General features: G+C 38.6%; 1 protein-coding gene across 1 annotated transcript in view; it reads left to right on the top strand.

Moving 5' to 3' along the window:
* Positions 1-14,552, top strand: part of LOC120533951 (copine-8) — a 780,386-nt gene that overhangs the window by 289,726 nt on the left and 476,108 nt on the right. The window contains exon 4 of the mRNA XM_039761099.1: positions 11,133-11,236. Within this exon, the coding sequence (XP_039617033.1) occupies positions 11,133-11,236 (104 nt within the window). The remainder of the gene's footprint in view (positions 1-11,132; positions 11,237-14,552) is intronic.

Here is a 14,552-nt window from a genome sequence, read left to right as displayed (position 1 = left end):
GCTAGCTTCGCAATAACTTGCAGCATCATAAGCTAGACTTGATTAACGCAGTAAGTGTTCGGCAAGGCAGCTGAAGCGCTGCATTATGGGATCTGTAGTTTATTGTGTTACCAGCGCTTTATATACCCGGACCATTAATAACAATAATACAGTATATAAAATGATCTTGCGGGCCGGATATAATTACACGCCGGGCCGGATGTGGCCCGCGGCCCTTGAGTTTGACACATATGGACTAAATAGAACTTGAAAAGATACATTTTTTCAAATGTGATCGCGCAATTCAGATAGAGTTGACGCGCACTACAGCCTGCATGCCTCAATAAGTCATCCTCCCCTCGCTCTTACTCTTTTACCGTTCATCTAATGAATACACTGAGTATGGCTTTACCAAAACAATCATTGATGGCGAATAAAGTATCCATTATTCGAGTATGTAGATCGGGATATATATATATACTTTTGTAAGGAAGCTGTAAGGAATGAACCTGCCAAATTTCAGCCTTCCACCCACACGGGAAGTTGGAGAATTAGTGATGAGTGAGTGAGTGAGTGAGTGAGGGCTTTTCCTTTTATTAGTATGGATAAAAGGCAAAGCCCTCACTGACTGACTGACTGACTGACCTACTTACTCAAACACTGACTCACTCACACACTCATCACTAATTCTCCAACTTCCCGTGTAGGTGGAAGGCTGAAATTTGGCAGGCTCTTTCCTTACAGCTTACTTACAGAAGTTAGGTAGGTTTCATTTCGAAATTCTACGCATAACGGTCATAACTGGAACCTACTTTCGTCCATATACTGTATACAACCATAACCTGCAGTTCGGTTGCCGTGTGAGGCGGAGTTGCATCTCGCATCATCACGCCTCCCACATAAATGAGTGCCTGCCCATAGTAGGTAAATATTTGCGGATGAAGGACTGTGCTTAGCATATTCATAAGTGCAGCTACTGCGGAAAACCTCCCTCAGCGAAAGTGCGAGAGAAACTTTTAAGTGCCAGTTCTGAGCTACAATTAAATAAAGCCGTGGACATCACAAGATCACACAAGATATTCGTGAGATACAAGTTTAATGAGAAGACGCAGAGTATAAAGCCTCGATGCTAAAGACCTGGCAAAGTCATGGAGAACATGGAAGGACGAGTTCACATTATACAGTACACAGAACTTGCAATGCCGGAGGCTGAGGAAAACACTAAGGTCAGATTATTCCGTTATCTTATTGGAGAGAGCGGCAGAGAATTGTGTTAGGCACTGACCGGTGATGTAAGACCTGATGAGTTAACCATGAGCTTGAGTGGTGGGCCATTAGGGCCTGCAAGGCCTTCTCTGCTGGCCTAAAAAAAAATCTGAATCACAAACTGATGTTAATTATATTTTGTCCATGAATACTTATTAAATAATTCCAAATAGTGTGTCCGCTTCCTTTCATAGCTTTTCCGATGGTTGTGCTACTTCTAGACATGTATTTTCATATTAAAACATTTAACCAATCACATTTCAGCCATCATTTTTTGCCAGGAAGAGAGGCCTTCACAATCCATTCTGCAGATCCTCTAATACAGAATAAATGTCGATTAAACTATTGCTTCAACCAATCAGATTTTGAGTTGGTGTCAGTAGGGCCCTCTAACAGGCGTACAGGAACGTCACCATATTCAGACCCATTGATTGGATAGAAGCCGATATGAGGAACTCTGCGAGGCCACTGAACGCACCGCAGGCGCTCAGAGTGCAAGATCCTCGCGTGCACTACCGCCAACTCCATGGTAGGATTCTGGACAATATTATTTGCCAGACACAGACCAGATTTCAAGACCACGAAAAACTGATGTTTGTCATGCTCCTCAACTCCCAGAAGTTTTGGGAATACAAGAAAAATTTCCCCCATGCAGCCTTCTCCAGTTCAACACAGAGCCACGGAGCACTTTTTGATGTATCTCGGCTAAAAACAGAACTGACAGTAATGTATGCCATGGATGATTTTGCAGGAAAATCTCCCACTGTTCTCCTTGACTTCCTTCATCAGAAAAATCTGAATGAGAGCATGGGGCAGCTGTACACATTGGTATATTTGGCGGTGAAAATTCCCGTGTACACTGCTTCTGTAGAGCGGACATTTTCAGCCCTAAAGCGAATTAATACTTATGCCAGAAATACAACAGGGCAGGTTCGACTTTCAGCATTAGCTTTGATGGCGATAGAAAGGCTCTTTTTGATGGAACTGAAGCGCACGGATAATCTGTACGACAGAGTAATTGAACTGTTTTTGAGGAAAGAGAGGAAGATGGATTTTGTTTACAAATAATCTGAATTTTTAGTGAGTAAAATGTTGCGATTTTCCTAAATAATATTGCAAGTTTATGAGTTATTATTGATGTTTTTTAATGTGTCGCGGGTGTAGCTGCAGTAGAAAGGAACTTGTTCACCCCTGGTTTGTCTATTCAATAAAGGCATTTATTGTGGCTACAGGAGTTATCTATCTGCGATGCAGCGGCTCTTTATACTGTATTTCTGCATATTAAGATGGTTTTTATAACCATAAATTAGTTTTTGAGGGGTGGGTTGATTCAGACATAGGACTACTAAAGGCCTAGGTGTGAAATGCACAGTCTGCCACTGGACCAGATGATAAGTAAATTTGATGAACATTACAACCCAAAAATAAACGAAACTGTAGAGAGGTTCAGATTATACTTCTCCCAGTGCATCTCTCTAAATCCTCCGTGTGGGAACATTATCATAAGGCTTAACAATCTTATTTTTACACCTTATGCGTGCACCCAACCGTCCTTATTACAAAGTCTTCCTTGCTTTACCGCTGGCTGCTTCCTTCTCACTTTTCCGCTCCTTCGCTGTTTTCTCCCTTTTCGTTCAAAATATGTGCCTCCTTGCCTTTTTACAGTCAGCTCCCCTTACGTTACACCATGGTACGTTTAGCACAAGTTAATACCGGGAATGCCTGTTAAACATCTTACATTCACGAGTAGCGATTTGCGTAGTGAACACTTCGATGAATGAAACCTGTTATCGTTACAAGGTTGACAAGCACGGAATGTAACTTCAAAACAACACGTCCTCCAAATATGAACTTGAAAGAAATAATGATAATCAAATCCTTGATGACAGCAACACTCATAACAGTGACAAAACAATTACATTGACAATCATGTTACGTTATTTTTAAAATGTTTCCTTTTCTTTTTCATAACTTCTTTAACATACTACTTCTCCGCTGTGAAGCGCGGGTATTTTGCTAGTATATATATATATTCGAAAAGGAAGAAATTTCATATGAAAAATATAAAATATTCACAGAGGTCAACCAGAGGGACAAGTAAAATAAGTGGCTCTAACCTCAAAGACATCAAAATTTTACACAAGACTTCCAAGTGTAAAATGCTGAGCTCTGCAAACCCACATTGATTAATGATGTTTACCTTGAAAATGGCACTGTGAACTCAACAATTTAAAAAATATTCTGCATTATAGACTGTATGAAGACCTCGCATCAGACTGACAAGTTTATTTAAACACCTAGAACTGTAAAAAAACAGTGTTTCCCAACCTGTGGCAAACGTATTGCACACAAGGAGTTATGGGGCAGTATGTGAGGGAACACAAAAAAAAAGTCAGGAACGCTAACAAAGAGTGAGAGAGAGAATCTCATGGCACCAAACTGGGAGAGAGAAGCTGTTGCAGTTGCAGGTACAGCTCAGAAAGGAATCTTAAGATAGTTAAAGCTTTCATCATTAAATTTCAGCCACTCATGAAATTCAAGCTCTGAACTATATACTTTTAATTTACAAAGAATATGGAAATTTTCGGATTTCTAATCTTTATTCATTTCAGCCTTTACCTTTGGTATTACGTTAAAACAATTAAATGTAGATAAGACAAAAATTGTGCACGTTATGTATCCTTTTCTCTTCTGTTCGTATACCTCATACTATAAATGTAACACCAGGTCAAGTCATTTGCAGAAATTCTCAGATGACAAAGAATTTTCAGCATCCTAACATCAGCAAAATAAAGAAACTGGTTTTATTATCTGTCTATCTATCTATCTACAGCTGTGCTTGAAACAGCAAAATAAAGAAACTGGTTTTATTATCTGTCTATCTATCTACAGCTGTGCTTGAAAGTTTGTGAACCCTTTAGAATCTATCTATATATATAATTCACTAAGGCAAGACACCCATGGAAAGCACGCCGGAAAGGGCATGGATTCACTAAGCCGCCGACAAGTAAGACACCTATGGCGCACGCAGGGAGGAGCCACGCCCATCAACTCCAAGACCATTGGATACGACAACAATTCGCAGAGCCACGCCCACCAACTCCAAGACCATTGGATACGACGACAACTCGCAGAGCCACGACCACCAACTCGGGCGCGATGACACAAAAAGAACGCCGTCATTTATATTCGTCTGTCTTAGAGGCCTCATTTACCTCCGAGCCACCTTGACTGTTCATAGAGGCATGTTTCTTGCGGAGGTGAGTCGCCATATGTAGCATGTAAAACAGTTTGCGAGGGGTATCCCATGGGATCCTTAAAACAATCCTTTACAACTGAGGTTAAAACACAATGAAGTAAGCAGTCTTTAAAAACCGAGCTTTCGGTTACGACTCACGACCGTGTGCACCATAGCAAACTGTTTTACACGCTACATACAGCAATTCGCGTCCGCAACAAACATGCGTCTTCTTCACTCACGGACAATTATATGTTGCTCTCTTCAGAGTTCCCTCTTTTCATTCACTTTCTATTGTATCCTCAAACCCTCCCTTTTTAGACAACTGTGTCTTTCCAGAAGTGTTCAACCATCAATAAATAATTATACGGCATTTGTTATGCCGCGGGTTCACTATTGTGTTGTATTTTGCTCTCTCCAGAGTTCCATCTTTTCATTCACTTACTGTTGTATTCTCACACCAACCCGTTTTAGACAACCGTGTCTTTCCAGAAGTGTTTAGCATTCAATAAATAATTATGCATGAGATTGAGCATGTATCTACCCGGCGCAGAGAGGCGTGGGTAAGCCGTTGAACCCTATTCGGGCTGCAAGCCGTGGAATTCACCCTGAGTGCGACCCACTGGTTGCATCCCTACCCTTTGTGCACACCCCCCTCCCACCTCGCTACTACCATGGTTGGGTGTCTTGGTAGATTATATTTAGAAAAGCAGGCAACAACTCAAGTGACGAGTTGGAGGTGGGCACATTAGTGGACAGTACATACTGAACGAGAATTCAGCCGACTAGCATGACGGAGGGAGCTGAATGGACGTCCTTCTCCTCTCCTCCTGTTCCACACTCCGCGCCATGCACTCCCATCCCTCCGTCTGGCAAGAGACGGCGCAATTGCGGTCCGCCAGTTTTCAGTTACGGACGATTGTGTGTTGGTTCGTACCGTGCATTGTTACAATGTTGCTTTTATTGCTGATTTATTACATTACTGATTTTTCAAATGTTAATTTTCTCCCTGTGCTTAAAAATCATTAAAAAACCGACCTGATTATGCGGCGTATGGTACGCCGCGGGATGGCTAGTTTTCTATATTTCGGCATAAATTTGACCTAAAACATCATTAGATATCCACTCAAGTCCTAAAAGTAAATAAAGAGAAACCAGTTAAACAAATGAGATAAAAATATTATACTTGGTTAATTATTTATTAAGGAAAATGATCAAATATTGCATATTTGTGAGTGGCAAAAGTATATGAACCTTTGCTTCCAGTATCTGGTGTGACCCCCCTTTGCAGCAGTAACTGCAACTAAACGTTTCCGGTAACTTTTGATCATTCCTGCACACCGGCTTGGAGGAATTTTAGCCCATTCCTCCATACAGAACAGCTTCAACTCTGGGATGTTGGTGGGTTTCCTCATATTAACTGCTCGCTTCAGGTCCTTCCACAACATTTCGATTGGATTAAGGTCAGATTTTGGCTTGTCTTTATTCTTCTTTAACCATTTTTGGTAGAACGACTTGTGTGCTTAGGGTCATTGTCTTGCTGCATGACCCACCTTCTCTTGAGATTCAGTTCATGGACAGATGTCCTGACATTTTCCTTAGAATTCTCTAATATAATTCCGACTTCATTGTTCCATCAATGAAGGCAAGGCATCCTGGCCCAGGATGCAGCAAAACAGGCCCAGACCATGATACTACCACCACGATGTTTCACAGATGGGATAAGGTTCTTATGCTGGAATGCAGTGTTTTCCTTTCTTCAAACATAACACTTTTCATTTAAACCAAAAAGTTCTATGTTGGTCTCATCTGTTCACAAAACATTCTTCCAATAGCCTGGTTTGTCCACGTGATCTTTAGCAAACTGCAGAAGAGCAGCAATGTTTTTTTTGGAGAGCACGGCTTTCTCCTTGCAAGCCTACCATGCACACCATTGTTGTTCAATGTTTTCCTGATGGTGGACTCATGAACATGAACATTAGCCAATGTGAGAGAGGCCTTCAGTTGCATAGAAGTTACCCTGGGGTCCTTTGTGACCTCGCTGACTATTCCACGCCTTGCTCTTGGAGTGATCTTTGTTGGTCGACCACTCCTTGGGAGCGTAACAGATGTCTTGAATTTCCTCCATTTGTACACAGTCTATCTGACTGTGGATTGGTGGAGTCCAAACTCTTTAGAGATGGTTTTGTAGCCTTTTCCAACCTGATGAGCATCAACAACTCTTTTTCTGAGGTCCTCAGAAATTTCCTTTGTTAGTGCCATGATATGCACTTGTTAGTGTATGATATACACTTCCACAAACGTGTTGTGAAGAGCAGACTTTGATAGATCCCTGTTCTTTAAATAACACAGGTTGCCCACTCACACCTGATTGTCATCCCATTGATTGAAAACACCTGCCTCTAATTTCACCTTCAAACTAACTGCTAATCCTAGAGGTTCACATACTTTTGCCACTCACAAATATGCAATATTCGATCATTTTCCTCAATAAATAAATGTATAAAAAAAGTATGATATTTTTGTCTCATTTGTTTAACTGGTTTCTCTTTATTTACTTTTAGGACTTGAGTGAAAATCTGATGATGTTTTAGGTCATATTTATGCAGAAATATAGAAAATTCTAAAGGGTTCACAAACTTTCAGGCACAAATGTATCTATCTACAGTGGATCCGGAAAGTATTCACAGCGCGTCACTTTTTCCACATTTTGTTATGTTACAACCTTATTATAAAATTGATTAAATTCATTTTTTCCTCGGAATTCTACACACAACACCCCATAATGACAACATGAAAAAAGTTTACTTGAGATTTTTGCTAATTTATTAAAAATAAAAAAATTGAGAAAGCACATGTACATAAGTATTCACAGCCTTTGCCATGAAGCTCCCAATGAGCACAGTGGCCTCCATCATCCGTAAGTGGAAGAAGTTTGAAACCACCAGGACTCTTCCTAGAGCTGGCCGGCCATCTAAACTGAGCAATCGGGGGAGAAGGGCCTTAGTCAGGGAGGTGACCAAGAACCCAATGGTCACTCTGTCAGAGCTCCAGAGGTCCTCTGCGGAGAGAGGAGAACCTTCCAGAAGGACAACCATCTCTGCAGCAATCCACCAATCAGGCCTGTATGGTAGAGTGGGCAAACGGAATCCACTCCTTAGTAAAAGGCACATGGCAGCCCGCCTGGAGTTTGCCAAAAGGCACCTGAAGGACTTTCAGACCATGAGAAACAAAATTATCTGGTCTGATGAGACAAAGATTGAACTCTTTGGTGTGAATGCCAGGCGTCACGTTTGGAGGAAACCAGGCACTGCTCATCACCAGGCCAATACCATCCCTACAGTGAAGCATGGTGGTGGCAGCATCATGTTGTGGGGATGTTTTTCAGCGGCAGGAACTGGGAGACTAGTCAGGATAAAGGGAAAGATGACTGCAGCAATGTCCAGAGACATCCTGGATGAAAACCTGCTCCAGAGTGCTCTTGACCTCAGACTGGGGTGACGGTTCATCTTTCAGCAGGACAACGACCCTGAGCACACAGCCAAGATATCAAAGGAGTGGCTTCTGGACAACTCTGTGAATGTCCTTTAGTGGCCCAGCCAGAGCCCAGAATTAAATCCGATTGAATAATTCTGGAGAGATCTTAAAATGGCTGTGCACCGACGCTTCCCATCCAACCTGATGGAGCTTGAGAGATGTGCAAAGAGGAATGGGCAAAACTGGCCAAGAATAGGTGTGCCAAGCTTGTGGCATCATATTCAAAAAGACTTAAGGCTGTAATTCCTGCCAAAGATGCATCGACAAAGTATTGAGCAAAGGCTGTGAATACTTATGTACATGTGATTTCTCAGTTTTTTTATTTTTAATAAATTTACAAAAACCTCAAGTAAACTGTTTTCCTGTTGTCATTATGGGGTGTTGTGTGTAGAATTCTTAGGAAAAAAATGAATTTAATCCATTTTGGAATAAGGCTATATATAACATAACAAAATGTGGAAAAAGTAATGCACTGTGAATACTTTCCAGATGCACTGTATCTATCTATCCTGTCATAAAATCCTCCCAAAAATAATATTTGGTAGGGATGGTTGCTGGTATTCAGAAAAAGAAATGAGTTTGGGGTGTAACAATGTAAGGCCAAAAAAACTTTATTTTAAAGCATTTTAACCTGGGGGTCATGCACTACGAAAAAAGTTTAGAACCCAGTATCACACCATAGATTAATGACTGTATACTTAATATGTTCATGCAGCATAATAAGATTATGATTTTAAGGCATTATAATTTATATCATTAGAGCATTGATTTTGGAATTTGCAGGGCAGTGTTCAGCAGCTTGTCACATTGCTGATAAATATTCATATTATTTATTATTCAGTTAATTGCCACTTACCTTATTATGCATATGGAGAATGTACTGATAATAATTCTCCTATGGAAATTAAATTATTTTAAAGGAAGCCTTTTTATATTGCAAACATAATACAGAAGTTGAACAAAAACAGAGAAGAATTGCAGAATTGTTTTTTTTAATTTGTTTGAAAGGGTAGGGGCTTAATGGAGAGACCTTATTGACAAAAGAGGAAAGCTTGTCAAAAAGCCATAGAAGACCATTGGTTGTGTAGGTGCGAGCAAGCTCGTTTAGTGTAAAAGAAGATGCCCTATGAGATACATACTACATGCTCCCTGTTTTGGAGTTTTTCATGTAAATCTGCAGCCAGAGGATATAAAAGAAAGATGGACTTATCACCTGCATCTGCTCTATGCCTATAAAGTATAGATTTCCAGTCACATTTTAGAAAATCCAAACATTCTTGGATATAATTTCTTAATTGTAACACTGGTATTAATAAATTGTAGCAATCTTGTTAATGAAAATCAATAAGTCTGTATAATCTGTTTACTCTAAATGTTTTGCTAATGTATAACAGTTAATAATTTAATTACTAATAGTGGAAAGAGTATAGGAACTAGACCACATAATTAATGTTACTGACTTAACAGGTCTTAGATGTTAGCTACAGTACATTTAAAATTCCAAATCTGAATAGTAAATGTTTGATTTGATGCTGAAATAAGCAATATGTGGAGGGATAGCAAACTAAAGGATGCTTTCTAGAATGGCAGTTTTCATTTCCTTTTCATTTATTTTGTCTTTTTATAAGGTCTATTTTTTCAATACAGAATATATTTAGAGTTAGAGCCTGTCATTTTGATGGTGTAAAGTTAATAAATTAAAATATGAGATATTGTAAGTTTTTTTTTTTTTACTTGCTTTTTTTGAGCCTCATATCATTTTCACTTCCTGACTCTCAGAAAGCTAACTGGAGATGTGGGACACAAGTCATGCTTCTTAAATATTTTGGTATGTATCATGTCATACCATCTCTTCAAAGAGGGTGGTTTACAAATGACCTTATAATAAACTGGAGATTGCATCTTGATCAGTACTTTTCTTCTTTATTCAAAATTTGAAGAGACAACTGACCTAATGTTAGGATGACATCTAGGCTGTGTCTCTCTCTCCTCCCTTAGCCTGCAGTTTGCCCCTGGCCACTCATATCAGTATGCTAATCACGCTGTAGTCACATGTTGTTGCAGTCAGGTCACAAGGCGCAAAGCTATTGCAACCTATTTCACTCAGACTCCCATCGTGTTAGGTGATTACAGCTGTTTGGAAAGCAGCTTTCTAGGGTTTTACCCCATGTTTGGTTTGATCATATGCTCTGTTAAATGATGGCTTAATGAAGGCAGTTAAAAAAACACACCAAGAAATGCTTTGAAAACTCCCATGTGGACTCATATGGAGGTACTCGTTTGCTGTGGGAGTCTTACCTGTTGAAAAGAACTTAATTTTACTTTCATTTTCCTTTTTTTTTTTTTTACAAAGTTCCCATATTTCAGATTAAAAACATAATAAACTGCAGAGTCCTTGCAAATATTGGCAAGTGAGTGGGTAGATGTTATAAAAAGCAGCAAATTACCTGAATTTCTAACAAATCTTCAAAATGATTTCTATGTTGCAAAGTGGTTGCTTCATAGACACATTTTGTTCAGACAGAGAGCAGTGGTGAACTTGACATTATAGCAGCCGTTTATCTTTTTCTATCTTGACTGAATAAAGTGTTTGGAAATTGGTTTATTACATTGTAAATAATAATGTAAATCAGGGGCTCCTCTAAAGATAGTTATTTTAACAACTACAGAATGCCAACAGCTTCCTAACTGTATCAGAAAAAACATTGTAAATTCAGCTGTGAATACGAATAGTCACCTGGAAATGATATGAACACCTTGAACCGTGGCAAAGCACCATAATTAATTATGCAGCACAATTAAAAATTGAAATTTCATAAATTAAAAACATTAAAAGGTGTTGTATCACAGCAGGCAGTGTTTTTCATCTTTTTAGTTATGTTAATCTATTTATCATTTGTGTTGGCTCTACTTTAATGAAAATGAATTGGGCAATATTTTTTCTCAATTTTGCAAATGTGCAAATTTCAAGTTTTCGGTTGGTAATTATCAACCTGCCTCAATAAATGTTGCATATTTGTAATTTTAATACTTAATTACTTAATACTTAATTTTTAAGCTTTGCATTAATTTTAATGTAATTTATTTTGTCATATTTTTCCGTGTTGTTTAGTTTGGAAGAACAGAAGTTATAGACAACACTTTAAATCCAGACTTTGTGAGAAAATTTATTTTGGACTATTTCTTCGAAGAGAGACAAAACCTCAGGTTTGATCTGTAAGTAAAACAACTTTATTTTCTAAAGTTTCATGCTATATGATATCCATTTATTAGAATTGAACAATATATTAAATAACATGACAACCAGCAAAATTAATACTTTTTAGTAGGAAACAGTCATTATGAATTATTGCCTTCTAGCAAAATGACATTTCACTGTGTACATCAGGAAAATGTTAAGCTCTGTTCCAAATCCTTTCCTTCTGGTGCTTCTAACAGATTTGCATTATGAAATAAAACTACAAAGTTCCTGAGAGTTAAAATTTGAGGGCTTAGCTTCACTTGGAGGATTAATGTGTGTAATGATATTTTTATACATTTATCATCATACTGATCTTCCTAATTTTGACATAAAGATTGATTCTGATCATTGATTACAGTTTTCATAAACACATTCAACACATTCCTTAATATAAAAAAGCTAACATGTTATAAATATGGTGAAAATAATAGGTATTGAGTACAAAACCATTTATGACACTTTTTAGCTTATTATTAAAAATGGAATTTGTATTGCAATGCTGCTGACATTGCTGTGAACAAAAAATTCTGGTTACTCTGAAAGCAACTGTATAATGGTCGTGAACTTTGAGGAAACATTAATGGTTTCCATAGGTTCACAGACACTGTTGAAAATTTACTGGCAGGAAGTGATTCAATTTTTGGATTAATACATTTTTTTAAATTTGTTGCTAATACTTGATAATAAGGAGGGTTAAGGATGAACATATGTAAAAATGCTATATGGCCTTCTACTGGTAAAAATAACTTTTGCTGTCTTGTACAGTTTTTTTGTTTCCATGTACACATGTGATTTAATACATATGTTAAAATGCCAATGCCCAATGAGTGATGATGGTAGTGTCACTGTAAGGGCTTCATAAGATATTCTTTTTATTTTTACTTTTACATGCTTGGAGTTCAGTAGTGACAAATCACCTGAAAGCACACAGTACTATCTCCTACTACTCTAGTCATATTCCCTTGGCTTGTCCCCCTGTGAACAGTAGCACATGATGGGTCCCATCTTTTGATGTAGAAACACAATATTTTTATGATTGCAAGTAGAATAGTTTGTCCATTCTTTCTTCTGTCATTAGCCCATGATTCACGGGAAGTGGTGGTAGTCTTTTAAGGGCAACCTTTCTTCTATTTCAGTCTAGATTGTTCAGACTATTTTTTCAGTTTCCCAAAGCACACTTTGGTTTCTGCAAACAAGCTTGAAAAAAATCTTCCATCATGTTCCTAGAGTGTTGTTGAAACCCTAGCAATAAAGACTGGAAGATTTTGAAATAATTGATTTCAGCTACCATTTCTATGGTATGAACCCTGACTGAAGCCATTTGGCATTCTGACTCGGAACACTAATACCTTAGCCCTTACTAACTTATTCAGATCACAGATCCTATCTCAGTATCTTTGGGCATGTAAAGATGTATTGATACTGTACTGAGACAATATTAATTTCATAAAACATAATAGATAGTAGAGGATGTAATGAAAGTCATAACAGATTAGGATGGCTTCTCTGGACAGGAAGAGAAATATTTGTGTTCAGTCCCACTTAGGCTAGTAATACTAATTGTATGCTCAAAGTCTTAATGTTATAACTCATCTGTTTGTTTTTATTCTTCTATTTTGCAGAATATAAGTCGCTAGTATGTTGACAAGTTGGTGATCAATGTATCCTCAATCTCTCTTTTAATAGTGAATTTCATGACATTGGTTTTCTGGTTTGCCAGTTATATCTGTAGTTGCTGTACTTGTTTCACCAACTAATGTCTTCTCTATGCATTGGGTTCACAGTATTTTACCGTGCTGACTATACTATTGTGAAAATAAGACATGAAACAGACTTGGGGTCCTCGATCCTAGGTCCTGTTTATTTTCCAGGTGTCTTGTTGTGTTAGACTGCACTAACCAATAATGACTATTGCACGAGGAATTGCAGGTACATTTTACTATCTAGTTCAGGCAAATCGTAAGGATGCCCCTTGTGCAGGTCCCCCTGGATCTGCTCTAGGCATGTCCTGTGGCAGACCCATGACATGGTGGAGGGTGTGATAATAATCCAACACAGACATCATAAAGATTTGGGACAGCCACTCGTATATATTTTTCCCGGCTGCAAAAGTTAGGTTTATGAAACACGATGTGCATAGAACATAGTCCAAAACAGAACTGATCATTACAGACAAAGATGGAGGCTTTAAAGGCCTGTAAGAGAAGTGACGTCATTAAAAGGACAGGAATCGGAAGTGATGTCTTCTGGTCCGGAAGTGACGTCAGCAAAGGGGCCAGCACCGGAGGTGATGTCTTCTGAGGCACCGGAACTTTGCAGGATTTCCCTGGAAAGATCTGTAGGGAACTGAGAAACACAGTCAGCGCACTCCGCCGCCCCCTTGTCAGATGTTTTATTACAATTACTCAGGCCCTTTAGCTGCCTCCTACTGGAACGTGTGTGACAAGGGATTATCTCTCTCTCTCGACTATCTTGGAAATGCCTGCACATTTTCCAGGAAGCTCTAGAATCTGTAGCTGGGGATAGTGAAGTCTATTGTCTTAACTTGGTCTGCTACCAATGTGACCCTCACCAGGATGACCTAAATGAGTGCAGTACAGTTTTGCTTTTTTTTGATACAGCCAAGTTCATGGGGTCTCTCACCTACTTGTGTAATTTTTTGATTAAATGATTTTTAAACAAGCAGGTAATTGACTGCTGTGGGCCAGAACAGACTGATTTGTACCTCTGTTTATTTGCCTCATTAATCTCTCTATTTTTATATGACAATTTCCCCATTATTGCATTAATCAAAGAGATCTGAACAGACTGTTAAAAGGAGCAAAGTGGAGTTTAATAAATATCCCAAACAGCCATAAATATAATAATGACCTGGATAAATAAAGATTAAGATAATACAACATGCCATGCTAAATCTCTTATTCACTAAATGGTTCAGTAATGTTACCAAGTACAAGTGAAGGAAACCATACTAATGATTAGCTTGAGTGGTAGGTACATCTGCAGCATATGGTGAGATTTTTCTGTTTATAATGTGTTTAAAATCTTATCAGAACTGTATATTAGGTTTACAGCAGCAGCCTGGAATTGCCCAGCAGCGTGCTATTGTGATCTAGTGATCAACCGTCGGTGATGCAAGGCAGGGTTTTAATCTCTGTCAGGATTACTTATGCATGAAACATCAGATTGATCATTCTGAAATTGCCACCAAAATCTTTGTAGATAAAGACTTTTTCAGAGTACTTCATAATGAAATAGACAGAGCAACAAAATGCATAAAGCCTTCTTGTG

The sequence above is a fragment of the Polypterus senegalus genome, chromosome 8 (assembly GCF_016835505.1).
Source record: "Polypterus senegalus isolate Bchr_013 chromosome 8, ASM1683550v1, whole genome shotgun sequence".
NCBI classification, from domain to species: Eukaryota; Metazoa; Chordata; class Cladistia; order Polypteriformes; family Polypteridae; genus Polypterus; species Polypterus senegalus.
Note: the sequence above shows the minus strand (reverse complement) of the source record. Positions and strands in the feature narration are given on the sequence as shown.